Source organism: Chaetura pelagica, unplaced genomic scaffold (genome assembly GCF_000747805.2).
Source record: "Chaetura pelagica isolate M959 unplaced genomic scaffold, ChaPel_1.0 scaffold49, whole genome shotgun sequence".
Classification (NCBI taxonomy): Eukaryota; Metazoa; Chordata; class Aves; order Apodiformes; family Apodidae; genus Chaetura; species Chaetura pelagica.
The window spans coordinates 1,372,879-1,396,957 of NW_009970715.1; the positions used below are offsets into that span (position 1 = coordinate 1,372,879).

Consider the following 24,079-nt stretch of genomic DNA (forward strand, 5'->3'; position numbering starts at 1 on the left):
ACCCCCCTTCTTCACCTCCCTGCCAGTCCAGCTTTCTTATTTGTACTACATAAATTGTAACACATAAATGTTACAATGCTGCAATGAGGAAGAACCACCACAAGAATGCTGCCATTGTGGCTTTCTGTAGAGCACTGGGCAGGGACACATGACAATTGAACTCTAATCTAGCTTCTGCTTTTAGTGCTGATACAAAATGGAAACTCTCTCCATCTCAGCACCTGTTTCACTAACAGTGAAAGAGGAACAATGATGCAGACCTGTTTGTGACGTTCTGTGTGTTGAGCAGACTAAATGTGGAAGGTACATGTTAGAAGAGCTTATGCTGCCTGTGAGAAATGTTTGTGGCACCAAGGAACAGATCCTTCAGTGAAGCACAGTTTGTTTACACTCTGCACTGGGCCAGGCTGCCCAGAGAGGCTGTGGAGTCTCCTTCTCTGGAGACATTCCAACCCCCCTGGCCACGTTCCTGTGTGATGTGCTCTGGGTGCCCCTGCTCTGGCAGGGGGGTTGGGCTGGGGGAGCTTTCCAGGTCCCTTCCAACCCCTGGGATTCCATGATTCCATGACTCAAAGCTCCAGCAGGCCCGGCACGCACTAGATGGCAGCATCCAACAGAGCTTGGCCGGGAAGGACCAACCCGCCTCAGGATCTGCCCTGGGAGGGGATCCCTCCGACCTCCTGCAAAACCTACAGGTCTGCCTGAGGTGCCCCCGCCCCACAGACCCTCCCTCGGGCCCGGAGGGGGTCAGGGCTGTGAAGCTCTGCAGAAAAACGGTGCTGGATGCTCAGCAGGTGCTTGAGATGCCTCGGTGATGGAGGAGAACGTGTCCCTCAGCACCACAGCACCTCATCCCCTCCATCCCCACCTTACAGAGAGCCCATGACATTGCCCTTTCATATAAAACTTGCAAACCCTGTATTATTGCTCCTCTTAAGGTCACCCCAGACTAATGGGGTCACAGGCCCTACAGCTCCAGAGGGTCCCAACCCGACCTGGAGGACAGAGTTCCCTCACCCAGAAGATCTCCCAGTGGGAGCAACAACATCCAACCCCCCTCAGAGCCAGCAGGGTGACATTCTTGCTGCATCTCTTTCTCTCGGGAAGAAAATGCCCTTTCAAAACTACTTCATTTTTAGCTACAGTGGAAAGCTGGACATGGCCCTTCAGGTGTCACTGGTGCCTGGAGGGTCCAAACCTTTAACCAGGGTAAGACAAGACCCCAAGTTCTGTGCACAGGCAGCCCCCTTGGGCCCCAGCACATTTAGGGCCTTTTTCTCCCTCTAAATCATTTTCCCTCCTTGTTGTTTTGGTTGGTTTTTTCCTATCAATAGTCCAACAACCCACCTCCCACCTGAGGACCTTCTCCCCTACCTTGACAAACATCTTGCTGCCAGTGGAGTTGTGGGCAGGGCCAGTGGGGGTGCAGTACACGGACATGGACTTGCGGTCCCGGGAGAACTCCAGGGTACACTCCTTCCTCATCAGCTGCTTGATCACCTGTGGGGACAGCGTGGGGCTGAGCTGGGATGTGCTGGGGGAAGCCCTGGGGGAGCTGGGATGTGCTGGGGACAGTGTGAGGAAGATGGGATGTGCTGGGGACAGTGTGGGGCTGAGCTGGGACGTGCTGGGGACAGCCCTGGGGGAGGTGGGATGTGATGGGGACAGTCCTGGGGGAGCTGGGACATGTTGGAGACAGTGTGAGGCTGAGCTGGGACACCCTAGAGACAGTCTGGGGCTGAGCTGGGACAGCCCTGGGGCTGAGCTGGGACATGCTGGAGCCAGAGGTGCTAGGGCCACAGCAGTCAGTGCTCTCCCCCTTGGCTAACAGTCCTGCTGAGCCTGCACAGCCCCACTGATGAGAGGAGAAAGGCCAACACAGGAGCCAGGAGGATGGGACAGTGCAAAAAGAGCTTTTCCCATGTACTTTTGGGGGAGAATTTCAACAATGCCCCCCCCCCCCCCCCAGCTACAGCACTGCTGCCCGAGCTCCTGGCACACACCATGTGCTGAGCCAGACCTTTATATTCTTGACCCTACCCAGGATGACAAACAGCTGCTGTAGCCTGAGATAAAGGCCCATTTGGCAGGGAAGGGAGGGGGGAAATTCCCCTCTTTGGGCTCCATCTATGCTGGGAGAAGGGGAATTGCATCCCACTCCTTACAGTCTAGGAGTCTGCCCTGGTCCTGCACCCACAGAGGCCACTGGGAGTCAGAGCACCATCACCTGAGGCTGAACTGGTTCTCATCAAATTAACCAGCAGCTTAGAACCTAATTAGGCTCATTTCAGGGTGTGCTAATTACCCCGTGGAGTGCCAGGGAGGCAGTGACCCTCCCCCACATGGTACCTGCAGGTTTGCAGGGTGAGGACAGAGCAGGGGCTGTCACAGAGGTGCCCACAGATGGGCTCCTGCACCCCAAAAACCCCAAGCTCCACAAACCAGCCTCTGCTGATGCTACTAATGAATAATTGCAGGAGCCAAGTACCCAGCAGGAGCAGCAGCCAGGCCTCCTCACACTGCTCCCCCTCTCACAGCCACATCAGCAGCCCAGCAGCTCAGCCCAGCTCCTGGCAGGACACGTCCCCAAAACCCCATTTAATGAGCAGGGCATCCAGGGTTGATCCAAAGAATTTCCCAACAGGAATATTGATGCCAACCTGAGGGGCTCAACTGCTTGAATGACTATGTTTTGTCACCAAGAGGGTGTCACAAACAGCTTTTTGCATGGGACTTTGACAGCAACTTCCATCTAAATCATCAATTGCTTAAGGTTGGAAAAGGACCTTAAAGATCAATGAAAAGGGCAAAGGAAAAGAAAACTTTTGGAGTGAAACTTTGCATGTTCCAAGTCAAAAAGATGCTCCTACTGCAGCAAAACAGCCAAAGCTGGGGAGGTGGAGAGACAGGCAAAGGGGATCTGTCTGTGCAAACTGTGGGCACTGCCTGTGGATACACCAGGCAAAGAACAAGTGGTTCTGAGATCCCAAAGCCAGCACAGGGCACATGGGCAGTGAGTGCAGCTTTGTGCCCACAAAGCAGAGCCATCCTGCTTGGAGCAGCAGCAAAGACACCAGGCAGCAGCCACGCTCTGCAGAACCCCTCAGTTCCCACCACAGACTGCAAAACACAGAACCACTGGAAGGGAAATGAAGTAGTGAAGCAACACTGCTAGGAAACTCCAAGGAAGGGTTGTTTTTTTTTTATCCCTGCCCAAACACAGGAGTAAGGGGAGCAGCTCTGGTGACCTCACCCAGCCTGGCAGGTGAGGGGCAGGGCAGTGACAGGCATGCATAAGGAAGCTGCTGCTGCTGGAAAATTCCATCTCCCTTATCAGTAAGGAGTCAGGGGATTTATTACAACCTGCCAGGAACTATCTGGGGAAGAAATGCCAGAGCAGAGGGCCCTTCCTTCAGGCAAGCAGGAACATTAAAAGCTCTAACAGCACGATACCAAAGCTGAGTAAATCTAGACCTGGAATAAGGTGTGTTTTTACCAGGAGGCACTGGAGAGCCAGAGTAGGAAGTGAAAAGCTTCCATAGGATGTTTTCACCTCAGAAATAGATGTTTCTGAAGGTCAAGCATTGCTCAGGCAGGTACAGCTCAGGGAACAGAGTTTGATCCACACTACAGAGGATCCTGCTCAGTGCAAACCAGGCACCCATAGATTTGCTGAGGAGCTATAAAACTGCAAACCTTATCTGCAGCTGGAGCTTCTGGCCATCACCAAGAGGGTCTCTCCTGGCAGAGCAGGGACCAGGCTGAGTTTGAGCTTTGGGAATCACCTGCTCTGAAAGCTGCCCATGGAGGCAGGTTAGTCCCTGGCCCCACATCAGTCCCCCAGGGCCACTGCACTATCTGGTTACAAACAGCTCAGCCCCTGCCAGGCAGGAAATTGCATCCTGGTGGCAGATCAGTCCCTTAGATCTTTGCAAATGGTTCTTGCTCAAATAACAGTTGTCCCAAAGCCCTCCTCTTCCTCCCAGAGCTCACAGGAGCTCCCCTCACTCACTGAGTTGCAGGCGTTGGCTCGTTCCACCTTGGAGAGTTTGCTGGTGTCTGTGTTGAACACATTCATCTTCTCCACGAGGCATGTCAGGGCTGTTTCAGTGGCTTCCCCCACCTTCTCATAGACTTTCTTGGACTATGAGACAAAAAAAAAAAAAAGCTTAAGCTTTAACACACGTTCCCTACCTGCTGCTTCAACCACCATCCCAGGGCTCCCAGAGCATCTCCCTGGGATGGGCTGAAACCAGGGCAGGGGATCCCAAGGGTCAAACTACTGCTGCAAAGGGGCCCACAGTGCAGGGAAGAGAATCACCAGTGTCCCCCCACTCCCCCTGATGCCCCAGCACCTCGTTGTAGTCCAGGGAGGAGTCGTTGCAGAGGGCACAGATGGTGGCCAGCTCCACCAGCCCGTCGTACTGCCCGCACTGCACCGGCTGCCCGTCCTTCAGGCTGCAGGAGAAAACAAAGCCTTGCACTTCACCAGCTTAGGTGCTCAAATAATACTCAGCTTCTCCTACAGAGCCCTTGCAAAGTGTTCTGAAAAGAGGGAGCAAGAGCCCAGTTAATGCCCCGGGATTGGCAAAAAAAACCAACCCACAACACTTGGGTTTGCCTTCCGTGCTGCACCTAAAGGAGCAGGACCAGCTGTAAATAAATGTCAAATCAACTCTGGAAATGGCCCAGAGTAAAGGGGCTGCAGAGGAGCTGGAAAGTGTGTTAGACCTGAAAGCAGGGGCTGCCAAAAAGCAGGTGGTGATGGATGAGAAAAGGGGCAAAAAAAATTCCAAGATCCCCCAGGGATTCCCAACTGCTGGGGACCCAGAGGAGCTGTAGGACTGGCAGCAAGTTCTCCTCCCTGCCCCGCTGCTTTGTGCTCCAGAGGGTACCCAAGGGAGTGTTTAAAAGCAGCAGACAAATTTAACAACTGCATTGCTGTGGCTGTTTCCAAGCAAGCAGCAAACTGGGGCCTTTGCTTCCTAAATAGCAGCTCTTTGCTACGTAAAGGAGCACAAACATCACTGGAAAGGAGCAGCCCTCAGCACTCCAGGCAAGCTGGATGCTGCTTCTCACCCGGTGGCAGAAATGGCAGAGGTGGTTTTTCAGGGGAAATGAAAAATTATCCCAGTTCCAGGAGAGGTAACTGCAGGTTAGAGCTGTATAAACTCAGCTGGTCATCTGCTTGCTGGAAAAATAATTTGTCAGGCATTTATTAGGATCAGTTTATTCCACTGCTGGTTCCCAATGGAAAGAACATTTTGGAGCCCTTGTTACAGCCTGGGAGCGGAAAACAGGGAGAGGCCAAGAAAATCTGAAAAATCTGTTTGCTGGGGAACAAGAAGCTGTGCTGGGGAGGGAGAGCCACAGCCTCCTGCCTGGAGGATGCTGCCCAGCCCTGGGGACATGATGGAGCTGCAGGCAACCCTGGACCTGGTGTTTGGGGTGGTGGAAATAGCAGGGATGGCTTTTGCAGGATGTGATCCCCTGGAGAGGGCTGGGAAGGGGTGGGGGTACATCCCCACTGTCAGCTGTCCTTGCATGGAGCCAAGTGGGACCTGAAGGCCCATCAGCAAAGGAGCTGCTGGCTGGGTGCTGTGTGGGGACATGAGCAAGCCCAAGGTCAAGCACATCACCTGTGCCAAGGCCAGGTTAAGCACTTCAGTCCCACCATCCCCAGGGCAGTGGGGGTTTTCTCTCCACGACACCTAAACAAGCTCTTGCACCCCCCTCAGTGGGCAAAGGTGAGCACAAGGATGAAGCAAAACTCCAAAGCAACATGAACTTCTGCAAGACCAACACAGAGCCCCTCTGCAGGCAGCTCTCAGAGGAGAGGGAACATTGCAGCTTCCAAAGTTAGCAGACACAAGTTCAGCCCCTCAGTCTTGCTCATTTAATTGAAATGCACTGATTGGTACCAGCTGATGACCTGGCTCCCTTTTTAATGGAGATTCCTAGCCAAGGATCAAATTGGCTCTATAAATATTCATGAAATTAAGTCTGAGGCTGGGATTAATTATAGTTACTCCCCAGATGAGCAGAAGGGACCACAGTGAAGAACATGCCCAGGATCACACAAATAGAAGGGGAGGAGAGGCTGAGCTTCTCATCCTCCTCCTTCCCAGAGCTCCCCCACTCTGGGGAGCATCACCTCCCTTCAAAGGATGGGGAAGTAAATAAAAACAAAGGCAGAAAACCCCATGTACATACTTATGGAGCAGGGAAAAGCCCCTGTCTCCTACACCCCACCCTTGGGCTCAGCTCAGCAAAGTCCATGTCTCCCCCAAAATGTGTCCTGACATCAGCATCATCATGGCCTGGGCGCAGAAGCCACCACAGCCATCCCTGCTGAGCATGTGGGGCTCAGAGAGCACTTTCCTGCCAGGGTTTGCAGCTGTGGGGAAGTCCCTCTGCACACCCCCAGGTCCTGCTTTTGGTGGGGGCAATAGTTGTTGGCCAAACAGTGAAACCGTGCAGGTTTCAGGGATGTAGACAATGAGCACACAGGGTGGAAGGCCTCGTTCCCCACCATTCCCACACTTGCCATCCTCTCCAGTTCAAGGGTGGGCTCATTTTACTGGGATTGCAACAGAAGGGAGAGCCAAGTGTGCCAGGGCCCCTTTGCTGAGCAGAGGGAGGGCAGCAGGCAGAGCTGGGGATGTGTCCCCTACGTTGTGTCAGGCAGGAGCCAGTGATGAGGGACAGTGGGAGCTTTTGCCCTGGTTCCCACTGAAAGCCAAGAGCAGCCACACGAAAAAACCAGCCCAATGTGGCCAAAACCTGGTGGGTGTCTCTGTCAGGTACAGAGGGGCTGCAAACTGGTGTGGGAAACCCAGCAGGGTGTGTCTGGGGTCCCCCAGCTGTGGCCACGAGCTCAACCCTCCCACCTCCCCCTGCCTGCACTTGCAGTGTCACCCAGGGGACCCACACTCACATCTGTCCCTCGGGGGCGTAGGTGGAGCCAGTGATGCTGAACTCGTGCAGGCTGCACTGGGTGCCCTCCACCTTCTCCATAATGAACATCTGGGAGGGGAAAAGATGGAGACAAGAGTCATTAGGAAGTGATTTTTGGGTACAACCCACGTGCCCAGCCTGGAGACCCTCCTGCAGGGACCATCCCAGCCACAGCCCCGCTGGCACCAGGCTCAGCCCATCACTCCTGCCTGTCCCTGAATCCTTCCAGCTCTCCTCTGCCTTTTTCATGTTTGCCTCCTCCAGCTCTTTTTTTCCATCGGAGACAAGCAGTGCTGAGCCAGTTCCTAAGAAGCTGCCCGGGTTTTTCTTGGAGCAGAGGAGACTGGTCCCTGTTTCCCCTCCTGCCCTGGCTGCCCTGGAAAACCTCCATGGGGTGGGATCTGCCCAGCTGCCCCGGCCACCCTTTTCCAGCCAGCTCTCAGCCCCCAGCTCCCCTTGGCTGTTACTGGGATCACAGCTCAGCTCTGGGCACTGACAGCTCAGTAATAAAGCCCTGGGGAGCCTTAAAAGTCCCACACACTCTATTTTTAGGGATTTTTTTGCTTTTCAAACTCCTTCCAGTTTCTCTCTTGCTGCTATAGTGAAAACAACACAACCAAAGAAGAAAAATACAGTAAATATCCCCCCTTTTCCCCAAGCTCTCCCTCCCCAAACCTTGCACAGCCCACCCCTTGTTGCACCTCCCATGGTAGCAAGAGCAGTGCCCAGCCAGGGCGACAGTTTGGCGACGTTAGTTTCTGCTTCATCATTATTTATAACCCTCACTTGAAGCCAAAAAGTAACATAACAAATAAATAAATACAATGGGTTTGACGAATGAGCTTCCCTGGCCGCCGGCGCCTGCGAGGAGCAGCCAGGAGGGCTGCAGGGAAGAGAAGCCCTCAGCTCTACAGACCTGCTTGATGGCTCCAAAAAGCAGGTGCAGGAGCAACCAGCCCTCTCTACCATGTCACCAATGATTTATTTACCCTGTTTTCCTCTGCTTGTTTGAGATGTTCCCCAGAAGAAATCAGGAGGCATCACTCAACACCAGAGATGCACCTCAGGGTACCATCCAGAGGTTGGTACAAGAGGTTAGTTCACTATTATTATTAATTATTGCTAATTATACCAGTGCAGCCATGTTGGCTGGTAGGTGTGAGACCTTCCCATGCAGCCCAGTATCCCTGTGTACAAGCTTAAGGACAAGCCAAGGAAAAAAGGTCATGTTTGGGTAAGTATTTTTGTGGCAGGTTTAGCACCAGGACACCTCAGCAGGTTTTCTCACCTCTGTATTTTACAGGTTTGGGCAAATCAAAGCAGGAGATTCAAAGGGTATATCTCCTATGGAAATACTTCTGAGCCTAAACCAACCTCCCTGCAGCTTCACAGTTAACTGCAGATGTTCCATTTGCCCTCAGCTCCTTTCCCAGAGCCCATTTCTGAAGGGTTTCAGAGAAAATCACAAGCCAAAGGTTTGCAGAAGAGACTGAGGATAACCCAGCCTCTCTTTGAGGCACCGAGCTCCTCTGACAGGAGCTGCAAACACTGACACATGTAGGACTTCAATTAAGAGAGCCAAAATACACCGTGTCTCCTTCAGTCACTAAATTACCCCAAGAAGATGGGCTCCAGGAATGGAGGTGAAGTGTGGCTGAGAGGTCCCAAAGCGGAGGCTCCTGCGCCACCAGAAGGGACCATCAAAGGGGCAGCATCCTTCATCTCCTTCCAGGGAGCCATAACCTCCCAGTCTCTTCAGAAAACAGGCTCCTGTGCTCAGAAATGCCAGCCCAACTCCTATTCATTACAAAATCTGAGAGCACCCACCCCCTTTTCCCCAAGCTCTCCCTCCCCAAACCTTGCACAGCCCACCCCTTGTTGCACCTCCCATGGTAGCAAGAGCAGTGCCCAGCCAGGGCGACAGTTTGGCGACGTTAGTTTCTGCTTCATCATTATTTATAACCCTCACTTGAAGCCAAAAAGTAACATAACAAATAAATAAATACAATGGGTTTGACGAATGAGCTTCCCTGGCCGCCGGCGCCTGCGAGGAGCAGCCAGGAGGGCTGCAGGGAAGAGAAGCCCTCAGCTCTACAGACCTGCTTGATGGCTCCAAAAAGCAGGTGCAGGAGCAACCAGCCCTCTCTACCATGTCACCAATGATTTATTTACCCTGTTTTCCTCTGCTTGTTTGAGATGTTCCCCAGAAGAAATCAGGAGGCATCACTCAACACCAGAGATGCACCTCAGGGTACCATCCAGAGGTTGGTACAAGAGGTTAGTTCACTATTATTATTAATTATTGCTAATTATACCAGTGCAGCCATGTTGGCTGGTAGGTGTGAGACCTTCCCATGCAGCCCAGTATCCCTGTGTACAAGCTTAAGGACAAGCCAAGGAAAAAAGGTCATGTTTGGGTAAGTATTTTTGTGGCAGGTTTAGCACCAGGACACCTCAGCAGGTTTTCTCACCTCTGTATTTTACAGGTTTGGGCAAATCAAAGCAGGAGATTCAAAGGGTATATCTCCTATGGAAATACTTCTGAGCCTAAACCAACCTCCCTGCAGCTTCACAGTTAACTGCAGATGTTCCATTTGCCCTCAGCTCCTTTCCCAGAGCCCATTTCTGAAGGGTTTCAGAGAAAATCACAAGCCAAAGGTTTGCAGAAGAGACTGAGGATAACCCAGCCTCTCTTTGAGGCACCGAGCTCCTCTGACAGGAGCTGCAAACACTGACACATGTAGGACTTCAATTAAGAGAGCCAAAATACACCGTGTCTCCTTCAGTCACTAAATTACCCCAAGAAGATGGGCTCCAGGAATGGAGGTGAAGTGTGGCTGAGAGGTCCCAAAGCGGAGGCTCCTGCGCCACCAGAAGGGACCATCAAAGGGGCAGCATCCTTCATCTCCTTCCAGGGAGCCATAACCTCCCAGTCTCTTCAGAAAACGGGCTCCTGTGCTCAGAAATGCCAGCCCAACTCCTATTCATTACAAAATCTGAGAGCACCCACCCCAGCCACCAGCACTTTGGCCTGTTTGTTTTCCACTCTCGCAGCTACAAAACAATCACCGCTTCCACGACAGCAACTTTCTCACTCAACAAAAAAAACAACAAGGCAAAAAAAAAGGAAAGACAAAAAATAAATAAAAATCACCCTAGGCTCTTTATTTTTCCATGCCTATTTAAAAAAAAGGTGCTGGGTAACCCACAGCAACCAGAGGTTATATCAGATTTCCTGCCTGCTCCCAGCTTGCGTGACTGGCAGAGCGAGGGGGCGGCCGGGGCATTGCAAAGGTGTTGGCAGGTTTCTTCTTGGTGTGGTGTCTCGGCAGGTTGCCAGGCTGGGAAGGGGGTAAGTTTGCAGGCAGTGGAAACAGTCTGGAGGAAATAGCAGTGCCTTAATCTGTAGAAGAGGGGAAAGTAAGGTTTCCATCTCAAAAAAATGATGAAAAACAATCGCAGGAGCGACAGAAGGAGGTGGCAAAGCCGAGCGCGGCTGGGCTGGGTGGTGTGGGGAGGTTGCTGAAGGGAGAGGGTTGCAGAGGGGCTGCCTGACCCTCTGCATGGTCACAGGGAACACCAGCTCCTGAATCTTGCAGAGGGACCCCAGCCAGCACCCCCCAGATGCCCCCTCCTTACCCCCTGCCCCTTAACAGTGCTGGTGATTGGGGGTTTTAATGCAGCAGACAAGGGAAAAGGTCACCATGTGCTTCTGACCTGGGCACCCTGCTCCAAAAGGCTTTCAACCATCACTCCTCCTGCCCCACGGCTCTCTCCTGACCCCGGCACTGTACCCCAGTGTGTATTTTTAGAAAGCACAAGGGTCCTCATGGCTGCACAATCCCTGGCTGGAGGCTGGCAGGGAAGAGAGACATGGAGGCTCCATCTCCACATTGCTGAATTTTTCATAGTATCTTTTAAAAAAAAGCCCCTACTCATCAAAAGGCAGGCGAGAGAGAATCGCTGTCTGGAATAGTAAGAGGCTGTAACCACCAGTCACTTCCCCATCCAGCAGCCCACAGATCAGCAGCACATTCCTCCTGTGCAGGAAAGAGCCCCAGCTGAGGGGCACCCACTGGCAGCTGGCACAGCTCAACCCCTGGGGAAGCCCCAGCAAGGTCTGCCCTTGCTCAGGGACTGCTTTAGACAGACCAAACTGGAACAGCAAAGCACAGCACCCTGGGGACTGGAAAGCCAACAGCTGCACCAGGGGTGGGTGCTTGCACATCCAGGCTCTGCCACAAGGTTTATAGAAAATAACCCCCTTCCTGCTCTTGTTTCCCAAAAAACCAGTCAGCTCAGGGACAGCCAAACCTTCATGGCCATGGGGCACCACCATCTCCCCCTTCCAGCTCTGCAGCCCCAAGCCCACGTGGCCACAATCACATCTCCACTGCAGGGCCTGACTTCCAAACACACTCTCCTGCTCCTGGGGAATGAAGTTACAGTGCACAGAAGGTTGCTGCAAGTTTCAGGAGAGTGATCGAAATGTGCAAGAGCAGAGCTGCAAAGCCTCTCTGCCCTGCCAGCACCTCACGGCTCCTGGCTGCATGGTTATTTAATGGTTGGGAGAAGGTTGTCCCTGGTTACTCCACACCATGGGCTGGGTGAGGTGGCAGCCTTGGAGACCCCCAGTTGACCATATGGTGAGCAACACCAAGCCCAGTTTTAATCTGATTCCCTGTGTGGGTTTGCTGTGGAGCTGTAACCTCTGGTGGCCAGAGCAAAAGCACCAAAGCCTCGGCTGCCCCAGATGGACAAGGCTCCCCCACACAGAGCCCTGCTGTGGGCACTTAACACCCAACAAAACCCTTTGGTGGCCACTTAATGGCCACCAGCATCTGAGGGACATCACTTCACCCACGCTGACCACAGTGTCCATACACATCCCACTGTGCTGGCTCAGCTGGCAGCCTGGATACCAAGCAGGACCCTGAGCTGATGCTGCAGCCCTTCAGAACCAGCAGAGGGTTTGAAACCCAACAGAAGCCTCTCCAGAGCCACTTCACAGTTCCAGAGACCTGCAGCCAGATGGAAAGGACAAGCCCTGCCCTGCAGGACATCCCAACCGAGCAGCTGCCCTCACCCAAATTAAATGCCAGTTAATTAAATCACAATTAATACAGTTTTCCCAGTTGTCAATAGGCTTTTGTGCTTTCCTGGCTCTCCTTCCCCCCAGCAGCTGAGCTGGCTGCTGGGAGCAGGAGGAAGATCCTGGACACGCCGTGGTTGCCCAGTGCAAATATTGACCCGGTGCCGCTCCCGGAGCCGCCGGCACCACCCGGGACACGCCGGGAATCCCTGCCCATTCCACACCAACAGCAGGGCTGGGTGTCCCCAGGCCAGCCTGGCTCTCTGCATCACACCCTGGGAAGCAGGAACCAGCCAAGTGAACCATATGGATATGGGAAAGGGGTTGTTGGGAAGTGGGGTGGAGGGTACATGGAATTTGGAATTAATTTTGTTTCATTCTTTCATGAAGTTGTTGAGTCCAGGCTGCAAGTGATGGTCAATGGGAAACCCTCTTGTGTGCCACTCTGTCCCCTTCCTGCCCTCCTCCTGTCTCAGCATCACTAATCCTGCCTCTCTCACCATGCCCCACTGCAGGAGGTGATGGCACTTCTGCCCATGCTGAAGGAGCAGATCCTCCAGTAGATGTCACCTGGGAAAGGCACGGTCATGTCCTACCTCTCCTTCTGCACTGCAGAGCTGAAGAGACCCAGATACTTGGGTCACCCTACACACACCTCCCTGCATCACCAGGGCAGAAAATGGGCTGGTGGGAACCTCCTCCTCATGTGAGACGTGGACAGCTTGGTTGCTCCAGCCGTGTCTCATCTCCAATCATTTACAGGGCAGAAATGTCAGACATTTCCAGTCATCTGCAGTTTGTGCTGTGCAAACCAGTGGCCAAAGGCCATGGCCAACTTGCAGCACAGTCTCGGCTTCCCACCACTCTACCCAAGTGTCAGAGAGGAGAGATGGTGGCCAGGGCCATTTTTTTCCTACAGCAACACATTTTCCAAGGTTCTCCTATAAAACCAACACGCCAAGGTCAAGAAAAAAAAAAAAAAAAAGCCTTCCTGAGACTTGTGGATAAATGGGAAAACTGAGAAGTGCTGGGATGGCCCAGGATTTCTTAACAAGTCACCTCTCCATATGGCCAGACATGCACGAGCAAAGCTCTCTGGTAGACCAGGACTTTCCCTCTCTTTACCAAACCACCCCAGGGCTCCCTCCATCAGAAGCATTTTTCAGTCCAAGCCCAGCTGCACCCAACTGCGGTGCCAGACCTTGCAGCAGGTGAGGGTGAGTAACCAAAGTTCACCAGGTCACAGGCATCTTCTCTTAAGCCCTGGATTTCTGCATCATCTCATCCTAGACAGCTGGACCTGCACGTTGCACTGAACCTTCAAGTTTTGGCCTCACAGGTCCAGGCTTTGTAACTTCACACAGTGCAGGGTTTCTCATTGGTTTGGTTAAAAACAAGGGAACAACATGCAAAAGAGCACAGGAGACTGATGACACCTCCAGGAGCAGGAACAAAGGTTCTCTGGAGAGGGAGCCCTGAAGTAAGTCTGCAACATGTCACCTCCAAGCTCCTGTGCTCATAGAAGTGAGTTTTCTGATCACAGCCACGCCAAGAGAAGCCATCAACCTCCTCACCCCTGTCCAGGCAGCGGGGAAGCTCAGGGCTTCCTACAAACCTTCCACGCCCACCTTCAAACTGCCAACATGCAACAAGCCCGGTGAGGACACCAAAGCCCATCACCCCAGGATGGGGACGGGGCAGCGTAGGGTGCTGGGAGGGCTCACCAAGCATCCCCCCTGCACCCCAAAAAACCCAGAACACCCCCGGCACTCACCCGGCAGACGGACATCTGGTTGGTGGTGAGCGTGCCGGTCTTGTCGGAGCAGATGACGGAGGTGCAGCCCAGGGTCTCCACCGAGGGCAGGCTCCGCACGATCGCGTTCTTCTTGGCCATGCGGCGGGTGCCCAGGGCCAGGCAGGTGGTGATGACAGCAGGGAGGCCCTCAGGGATGGCAGCCACCGCCAGCGCCACCGAAATCTTGAAGTAGTAGATGGCCCCTCGGAACCAGGAGCCCCCGTGGACCGGGTCGCTGAAGTGGCTGACGTTGATGACCCAGACGGCGACGCACACCAGGAAGATCACTTTGGAGAGCTGCTGGCTGAACTCGTCCAGCTTCTGCTGCAAGGGGGTTTTCTCAGGCTCTGTCTCCACCATCTGGTTTCGGATCTTCCCGATCTCCGTGTACAGCCCCGTCGCAATCACCACCCCCACGGCCTTCCCGGCGGAGATGTTGGTGCCCTGGGAGGGAAGAAAGGGGCCAGAGGGGATCTGTGGGCATGAAACCTCTCAGGCTGTGAGGGGATATGGGTGGCTTGTTGTGAAAGGAGAACATGAGATCTTGGTGAAAGGGAAAATGAGACATCCTGGGATTTGTTATAAACCCAATCTAAAGCAGCAGGAGACCCTCCTGAGAGCTCTCTTGCCCCTCGAGGACTTTTGTCATGAGCAAGGAGGAAGCCCAAACCTGAAATAGCTCCAGGCTCAACCACAAACCTGTCTGTAACACATTGTACTTGACAGAAAACCATCTGAGGTTGCCCAAGGCATTTAAGGACCTCATGTGCCACTGCCCAAATGAAATCTCGTGGAAGCAAGTCCTCACTTTTATGGATTTGGGGCTCTTTTTATGGATTCTGGCCTCTCAAATGCATGTGCTCCCTTGCACTGCTTGGAGACCTCCCATGTCCATCAGCCTTTTCACTTGATGGCTCTTGGCAAGAACACAGGAGAGGTGAGGACAGGCATAAGGGACTTACTGAGAAAAGCATGTTCTTCTTGTCCTGGTTGACAGCCCGGGGGTCAGGGATGGGGTCAGCATGTTTGATCACCGACACAGACTCCCCTGCCGAGACAAGAGGGGGAGATGAACCACTTGCCTTTCCTCTCCAGCCTCCACTCAACTCTGTTCTGGGCCTGCAGGGCAACCCCCACAGCTTCTGAAAGCAGCACGTGGTCACCAAAGCATCCCAACACCCATCATGTGGATGCCAGAGCTGGGCCAAGGTGCTCTGAGGACGAGGGCTGCAGAAAGATAACCTGTGTCATGATGCTGGGACCTCCCCAGGCCCCTCAGTCTCATTCTCCCACCCATTTCTCATCCCAGCAAAGCACCTGGCCCCAAAATTTGGCTCTGGGAAGAGGGCAGAGGGAAAGCTCTGCCTCCAGCAGCCCCCTCAGCCCCGTCACGCCCACACACACCTGTGAGGATGGACTGGTCGACCCGCAGTGTTGTGGACTGGATCTCGATGATCCGGATGTCTGCTGGCACCTTGTCACCAACTACAGGGGCAAGAGCAGAGCAGATCCATCAGGGGGGCCCAGCAGTGTCCACCAGCTCAGGGAAAAGGGACAGCAAAACCTAAATGTGCCAGCACAGCCAGGATCTGCCCCAAGGTTTGGGGTCACCAGTTTGCAGCTCAGTGCCTGCTGCCTCCCCTCGTTTTCTATTGGAACAGCCTGGTCTCCAGGCAGGGACTGGCTTTTGCTGAGAGTCACCATGTCCCTGTGAGGTGTAGGCAGATGGCAGCACCCAACCTGCAGCAACCAGGGGTCCAGACCATGGCAAACCAAGGTGCCATCCCAGGACAGCTCCTTTCTGCATTTAAAGCTTAATTTTGTATATCTATAATTTTACAAGTCAAAAAAAGAAAGCTGGAAAGAGGCAGCACCAGTAGCAATCAGACACTGGGCAGGATGGGGATGGGACCTTAAGGAATTTAATTTTCATAGAATGAGAATGGGTTGGGTTGAAAGGACATTAAAGATCATCCAGTGCCAGCCCCTTGCATGGCTCCCACCAGCCCAGGCTGCTCCAAGCCCCCTCCAACCTGCCCTTCAACACTGCCAGGGATGGGGCAGCCACAGCTTCTCTGGGCAACCTGGGCCAGGGTCTCACCACCCTCTCAGCAAATAACTTCTTCCTAAGATCTCAACTAAATCTTCCCTCTTTCAGTTTGAAAACATTCCCCATCACTCTGTCACTCCACAGCTTCATCAGAAGTCCCTCTCCACTTTTCCTGTAGGTCCTTCAGGTACTGGAAGGTTCTCTAAGGTCTGCCCAGAGTCTTCTTCTCTTCTTCAGGCTGCTCAACCCCAACTCTCTCAGCCTGTCTCCAGAGCAGAGGGGCAACGAGCACCCACAGCCCTCCTGTCTGCTTACTGGCAGGAGGGACCCTTCTCTATTACCTCTTCCCTGCAAAAAGCCCAAAACATCCTCATTTTGGAGCAGCCTGAGCTTCCCAACGCTGCTCTTCACCCTTTTTCAGAGCTCCACGGGCCTCTGAAAGCTGTTGCCACTGGAAGACCTTCTGTGCCCGGCGCTGGTTACGAGCGAAAGCAGCTCCCCCAACCGACCACCGACCACCAAGGCACACGTGCTCCCTTAAAAACCCCACTTAAAAGCTGCTTTTCCCACCGGGTTTCTTCCCTCCTGCTCCCTTAGTGACTGGGCACAACTTCACTTTGGAAACACTGAGGCAGCAGGAGCCCTTGGCCCGCTGGGCCTCCCATCACCTCGCACCACGCGCCGGTTTGGCCGCTAACGAACGGCTCCGATCCCAGACTTTAACGAGCATTTCCTCCCGGGGCTTGTAAAACCAACCCCCCTTTCCCCTCCTCCTCCCCAGTGCAGCAGGAGGGGGGGGCTGGCACTGCTCCATCACCCAGCCATGTCTTCCAGCTGCAGATCCCAGAGCTCCGGGATGGGATGTGCAACATCTGGCCGGACCTGCCGCACGCCCTGTCGCACCCGTTCTTTGGGGGGTGTTGAGCTGGGGAGTGCTAAGCACAGGGATTCAGAGATCCCCCCCCCAAAAAAAAACTGTTTCCCTCAGACCTTGGGAGCTGCCCAAGGAGGTTGGAGCACAGCAAAGGGAGTGAGGAGCTCCTTTCTCCCCTGGGGAAGCCAGGGAGGGTTTGCAAACTTGCTGTTGAGCTTGCCTAGCCCCAGAGGCATGGGGGGAGCATCCACTGGGGGCAGACAGAGCCAGGACAAGCCCAGGAACTCACACAGCACCAGACAGATGGACCTGGCAGCTGCTAGTGAACATGCACTGATCACCCCAGCACCAGAAGGCTCCTCGTCCAAAAACCTCTGTGGGTTTTGGCAGGCAGAGGATGGCACGGCAGCCGGAGCTCAGCCCTGCACAAGGTCTCACCTCCACCTCCTGGTGACCAAAAGGCAGAGCCCAGCTGGGTTGCATGGCTTGCCAACTTCCAACCATCGTTCCCCTCTTGTCTTAGTGCAGGGGATTTTCTGCTCCCTGCTGGCAAATTTATTGCATCTGCACATGCAAAGAGAAGCCAGACCTTCCTGCCCGAGCTGTCCCCAGCATGTCACCTCCCTGTCCACTGCACAAACTACTGCTCCTAATGCACTTCCCTGACAGCATCCTCACCACTTGCTACAACCTCCTAAACACACACATTTCTCATTAATTCACTAATAATTTGCAAACCCCTCTGTGGGGAGGGGAGCTCCACTCTTACCCACTGAGGATGCTGATTGTTCCATTCAAAGGGAACATTCAGCCACAGAGGGGCAGGCAGCAAGCGGCTGATTTGGGGCAAGACAGCAGAATTTAATGAATTAATAATTAGTTAATTTAATGAAAGGCCAGGTCAGCAGCTGGAGTGCATTGCTAGAGCTGGTTTGGGAGCCCTGCCAGCTCGCCCAGCTGAGGATCTGGCCAGAATTCCTCTGCTTGATCCTCCCAGCATTAGTTTTTCTGTCCATCCTCCGGCTGAAGCCGAGCTGGAAGACCTGACTCCCGGCTGGGCGGGGAGGGATTGCAGAGTGTTTCCACCAGCAGGGCCACGAGGAGGAAAGGAGAGGATTAGTTTAGTGGCTCTTGAGGTTTAAGAGATGGTTCAAGGAACCAACAAAATGGGATCGTTGAAATGCATCTGGTGGGGCAGGCAGGAGACACCCCCCAGGCACCCTGCCCTGTCCCACCAAAGGGCTGGGGGGGACAACCCAATGGGAGAGACAAAAACACCCTACAGCAGGTCCCCTCTGCCCCTCACCCTCCCCAGACAGCAGATCCCAGGTCCCAGGGACACCTGCCCACACTGACAGGACCCGCGCCCACTGCTGAAGATCTACAAATTGGGTGACTATGAAGATCTCTGCTTTGAAACCTCCGCAATGAGAGTGGACTCTGTGTGGTGCTCAGCTATGGTCTAAAGCAGGAGCTGGAGCCAGATGCAAGATCACTGCCCACTGGGCAAAGAATCCTTATTTTAGGGACAACATCTGCACTTTTAGGACCTCCCAGCAGCGCTTTGCCTGGCTCCCAACAGCAGCCTTGCCTTGTCTAGGGGATGTGTGTGGGAGAGCTTCTTCCAGGGAGAGGGAATCTTGGTGGAAAACTGAAAGTTCTTCCAGTTCTTTTAGGAAATGAGGAAACCCTCCTGAGACAGAAAACCTGGGCCTAATAGATTTATATATATACACATATATTTTTATATATAAAGATATGTTTATATATAAAAGTATATTTATATATTTCTTCTCTGCTGTTCTCTACCACCTTAGGCTCTGGGTGAAGCCTCAAGCAGGATGATGAGCCCCAGCTTTGGCCCCAATGATTTCACCTCCCTGGATTTGCAAAGACAAACTAAGACCCCAAGTGTAGCACAACCCAGGGACTCGGTGGCAGTGCCCCTGGGGGGGACCCCCCTGCCTGTGCATCCGAGCCCTCCCACCACAGAGTACCCATCACCCAAGGCCCACCGGCCAGCACCACCTCCCCATCCCACCCCTGGGGCCCTGGGGTGATGGCACATCTACCTGCCACCTCCACGATGTCCCCGGGGACGATGTCGCGGGCGCGGATGCGCTGCACCCCGCTGCGCTCGGCGCGGATCACCTTCCCCATCTCGGGCTCGTACTCCTTCAGGGCTTCGATGGCGCTCTCGGCGTTCCTCTCCTGCAGGCAGAGCAGGAGCTGAGCTGCTGGCAGGGGGGTGGCTCACGCTGGCAGGTTCCTTCCTCACCCACAGCAAAGAGCATCCAAACCCCAGCCCTGGCTTTGGCCACGTTGGCACCATCTTCTTCAACTGCTCTGAAATGGTCCCAGCGGCCTTATAGGACACCAGGTCCTGGAGGCCACTTTGTGGACTTTTGGGCTTGATTTTCTCATTCTTGGTTTGGGAAGTCACATATCCCACCCAGGTATATTTTTCCCCACCCAGCAACTCCAGCTCAGATAAATAAATGGTGTTAAACAAACAAATACAGGAAGAGGAGCATCCCTGGCTGAGGCGCTTGCTCCTCCCTCCAGGAGGGACACAGCAAGGTGAGGGGCAGCAGCCACCACAGCTTGCTGGTGGACAGGACAATGATCTTCCCTTAGAAAAGGCATTTGGCCACAGCCAGGAGACAAGCAGTGTTTGCCTGGATGGTAAATAAGCAGCAGATCCTAAACCCCAAGCTGGAAAAGTTGCCAAAGAAAGACTGAAGGAACAAGCCAACAACTGAGCATCTGCACTGGGGCACAGGGCAGCATGGCCAACATGAAAACTGAACCTTTGAGAGTTGAATTACCAACAAGAAGAAGCAACCAGACCTTCAAAGGAAGCATCTCAGCCAGGTGGAGCAGAGAGCAGCAGGGCAGGAAGGGGTGGTTGTGACTTACCTGCCACACGCCCACCACGGCGTTGGCGATCAGGATCATGATAATGACAATGGGCTCCACGAATGCTGTCGTGGTCTCCTCTCCTTCTTCAAACCAGGCCAGGATCTGGAAGGCAAGAGAAGAACCAAGTTGGACGAGGCTTGGAGCAACCTGGTCTAGTGGGGGGTGTTGCCCATGGACAAGGGTTGGAACTAGATGATCTTTAAGGTCCCTTCCAACCCAAACAATTCCATGATCCTATTGCCACGATGTGGTTGTAATGACAAGCACCAACATTTTAAGAAAGACAGAAACAAGAGCCAACCAAAATATGGTGTTTGCTGGAGAGAAGACAATCCAGAGTGGTGGTTAGCCCCAGACAGCTTGGTTGAAGTGTGGACTTGCCATAACCCACTGCCAGTGCTTCACCTGGGTGCCTCCACCTTCTGCTGGAACATGCTAATGCAGGGCTGCAGCAAAGGGCTGTGCAAAGCCTGGATGGGTATTTGCACCAGGAAACCATCTATTTTTGTTTAGGACACTCATGGAGAGACCATGGGCTTGTGCAGATGAGTGGGGAGACTGGGCAGCACTGCCTGCCTCTCAGACAAAGCCACCAACAGCTGGACAACCACTGTGGTCACCATCTGCAGTATGGCCAGCCTCTGGGGAGCTCCTCCTGGGCAGAAGTTAAGTGATGCAACACAAGTAACTGATGCAGTAAGAGCAGCTCTGCCAAGCAGGGACTGACCTTGTGCCTTCTGACTACCCTGAGCCCACCCTCCAGCCCACACAGACCTCATCCCACTGTACAAATGCAGCTCACACACATAGATCTTTTCACTCCATTTAACTGCTTGACCACCTGTGCTGTGTCAACACAGCAACACCCTGCTGCTCTGTGGCACCAGCACGAGGGACCTGGGCCATGGGGCTCCCTGCCTGCCTTGCTGACCAGCAGAACCACAGCAGCAGATCTGGCCATCCAGCAGCTTGCACCAGCTCTGCAAGTTCACCAGCAACCATGTTGCTGCCTGTTGTTCTGGAGATGCATCAAATTTTGCAAGGGACCAGCCTCCTTCCTCATCTGCCCAGCAGTTATCTCCAAAAGCAGGGGACAGGAGACTCCACTTTGCCATCCAGCTGCCTGGAGTGTACTCAAAAAAATGATCAATTCTCCAGCTGGCTGGTGGGAAACATCTCCTGCTGTGGAGTTGCTCCTGGCAGAGGTTGTGGGCAGACCTGAGCTGATGGCACAGCAAATAAGGCTCAGATCAGGACCTGAGGAGCCACTCATGACAGGTGCTTCCAAGGCACCATGGAGGACAAGTGCAAAGGGTTCACACTGCCACTGGATGCCCCATCCTTGGAGGTCTTCAAGACAAGGTTGGATGGGGCCTTGAGTAACCTGATCTAGTGGAAGGTGTCTCTACCCATGCAGAGGAGTCTTTGAGGTCCCTTCCAACCCAAACCATTCTAAACTAGACTCTAAACTAAACTACTCAGTGCTGCCCATCAGGAAGCTTTGCTAACCACATGGACCTTGAGTTTGATCACCCATCATCTCTCAGCACTGTTAATTATGGAGGAGGTCAGCAGCACTGGTGGGCAGCAGCTCATTGAGGCTGGTGGTCCTCTTGCTGCCTTTTCCTGAGCACCCTGGGGAGGAGAAGCTGCTCTGTGCTTGCAGGAGGTGCTGGGGGTGAAGCACAGCTCCTCCTGAGAAAGGCACCTGGGGACACAACCTCTTCCCCAGCGAAGGGGGGAGAAAAGCCCCACTGGAGATGCACCACAGAGGAAGGAGATGTTTGAAGATGGGCAATAACACCCTCTGGGGAAGGAGAAGCTGGATGGTACCACCCTGAAGGCAGCACCTGGGCAGCTCAGGTGACAGGAGCAGCCTGGGCTGGGCTTCACACCCTGCTGACCTCCAGGAGAACCCAACCAAGACATCATCCAGACCTGCCGTCACGTTTCCCTGCTGGGAGGCACATTAACCCTGCAAAGGTGCACAGGAAAGCTGGGTGCCCTGCACTGCACCCAGCTCTGCCCTCTCCTCAGCATCACCCCCTTGGGCACCACCAGCCTGGGATCTCAGAGCCCTCCCAGGCACGTGGGCTGGGCAGGAAGGCAGGGAACAGCAGGCAGGAGGCACTTCCCACGCAGGCAGCTGCAGCACTGCCAGTCCAGCTCAACCAGAGGGAGAGGGAAAAAAATACATTAAAGAAAAAAATTAAAACAGATTGGATTTCCATTTTTCATTTAAAAACAAGCAGAAGGGCTCTGGGAGGGAGACCACTCTGAGGAGGGCAGCCACATGGGGTTTGGAAATGCTCCTGGCCACACCTTTGCCTTCCTACATAGATGCTCACACTTTAGGTAGGTGCCTGCTCTGCTGCTTGCACCCCAAGAAAGAGAAAGGTGGTCCAGGGAGCTTCTGAGCTGGATTCAGGCACCCAAAGTGCTCTCCTCACCTCTCATCCCTCATCACCAGCACTCTGGCCAGGAAAAAGCAAACTGTGCCATGTCCAGGCACACAGGGAGGTGGTGCTGGGACCCTCCAGCTCCCAGCACCTCACACAAGGCTTGACCATTGCACCAGGAATGAATCTGCACCCTGGGGACACACACACACATCTCCACAAGTCAGAGATGTGGTCCTGTGTTCTGGCACACCCTGACATGGATCTAGTCATGTTGACACTTCATACATTCAAAAAAACACCCAAAGACAAACTAAAGAATGGGGTAATTTCCCTGTCTGTTTTGCCACCTACACAAGTTGAGGCATAAGACATGTTTTGCAGGATGGAAGACAGGATTGAAAAGCAATCAGAAAGAATTAAAATCAGAGAAGATACTTCCATTTGCAAGTTTGGGTCCTGACTCTGAACTGACAGCATCAAAAATGATGGAGGGGAAATACAGAGTGGATTTCAGAGGGAAGCTGAAAGACATAGTAACAAAGGTACCTTCTAAACTAAAAAAAAAGGAATCTTTCTGGATAAAAATCTTGCAGTGAGATAGAGACATGTCCAAAGGACCTGTGCTATGTCAGGTAGGGTCTGCAAACAATGACAAAAAGCTGTGGAGCACAGGAAAAAGCACAGGAAGCTCTGGGCATCCCTCCCCTGCCTCTGGCAGCCCCACTCTTGCTGGAGCTCTGGGCTTCCTCTCTCCAAACCCAAATCCTACATGGTGCCCAGAGCCAACACCCATCCCACCAAAACCTGCCCAGGACCAACCGTTTCCATGGCCCTTTTTTTTGGCTTTGTCTGGTGTAGCCTTGGGGAAGCAGAGGGAGTTGTTTGGTATCACTTGTGGATGGAGCAGCACCACCAACAAACGCTACGGTCTCATCTTTTTAAGCAGGTACAATGATATTGTCACCACACCCTGGGAAATCACTGCACTGCTGCTACACTTGCATCACCCAACACGTGTCTTCTTCCAGCTCCTTGGCTCTCTGGCTGCCCCCAGGTCCTATCCATGCCCCAGGTGGTGCCACCCCCCAGCCTGGGCTACTTACGAAGGACAAAAAAGCCGCCATCAGGAGGATGCGGACGAGGAGATCTTCAAACTGCTCCAGCACCAACTCCCACAGGGACTTTCCTGGGAGGAGAAGATGAAGCCAAGCACAGTCAGTGCTCAGTGCCCCAAAAGACAGGGAATTCAGGCCACTGGGGCCACCAGCAGCCTGTCCCCCCTGGCAGCAGAACTGCTCCAGGGCCCACCAGCCATGGGCACCAGCAGGAGCAGCCAGCCCTGCCATGGGGGGTTTGACCACCTCCACTCCTGGCATTGCCCTGGTTTTACTACATCTACTACAAAAAACTAAGTCCTCTGTGTTTCTATTCATGGCTGGTCTCAGTATCAGAGGAAAGCTCTGCTGTCAGCCCAGCTTTCCCTGGAATTAAAACCAAGATTAAAAGACCCCCAAGAATCCCCCCTCCATGTCCCCCCAGCAGCCTCCACCCAGACTCAAGGCCCTTCCCCACCCTCCCCACCAGCCCACGACTTACCTTCTTCTGCAGGGAGCTCTGTGGGTTTTCATCAACAGCCCAGCAAGTGTAACAAAGTGGGAAAAAAAATTGATAAAAATAACAAAATTAATTACTGCTTTGGGCCCAGCCTGACAAGCCCTTCCCTCATGTCCCAGCAGCCCGTTCAGCACCACAAAATGCAGCTTGTTCTGCACATATTCAAGACAGCTTGTCCTCCAACTTCTCAGCCTGACACCAAATAAGCAGCTCTGGACACCCCCCACCCCAAGGAAACATATTTTCCCTGCTGCAAGCAGCCCAGCAGCATTTATTCCTGCCCTCAGCTTGCCTAAAAAACACTCCCCAGGAGCTGCCCTCTCCAAATCCAGGACCCAGAGGTCCAACCATCCCATAAAACACCCTGCCAGAA

General features: G+C 53.6%; 1 protein-coding gene across 1 annotated transcript in view; it reads right to left on the minus strand.

Moving 5' to 3' along the window:
• The window catches only part of ATP2A3 (ATPase, Ca++ transporting, ubiquitous), a 48,852-nt gene extending 25,154 nt beyond the window's left edge, over positions 1 to 23,698 (minus strand). The window contains exons 1-11 of the mRNA XM_010006059.1: positions 23,689 to 23,698; positions 23,196 to 23,278; positions 19,688 to 19,792; positions 18,841 to 18,979; positions 15,249 to 15,329; positions 14,807 to 14,892; positions 13,824 to 14,288; positions 6,938 to 7,026; positions 4,356 to 4,458; positions 4,013 to 4,144; positions 1,375 to 1,500 (exon numbers count right to left, since the gene is read on the minus strand). Coding sequence (XP_010004361.1) covers positions 1,375 to 1,500; positions 4,013 to 4,144; positions 4,356 to 4,458; positions 6,938 to 7,026; positions 13,824 to 14,288; positions 14,807 to 14,892; positions 15,249 to 15,329; positions 18,841 to 18,979; positions 19,688 to 19,792; positions 23,196 to 23,216 — 1,347 coding nt within the window. The 5' untranslated portion in view covers positions 23,217 to 23,278; positions 23,689 to 23,698. The remainder of the gene's footprint in view (positions 1 to 1,374; positions 1,501 to 4,012; positions 4,145 to 4,355; positions 4,459 to 6,937; positions 7,027 to 13,823; positions 14,289 to 14,806; positions 14,893 to 15,248; positions 15,330 to 18,840; positions 18,980 to 19,687; positions 19,793 to 23,195; positions 23,279 to 23,688) is intronic.
• Between the last annotated feature and the right edge of the window lie 381 nt (positions 23,699 to 24,079).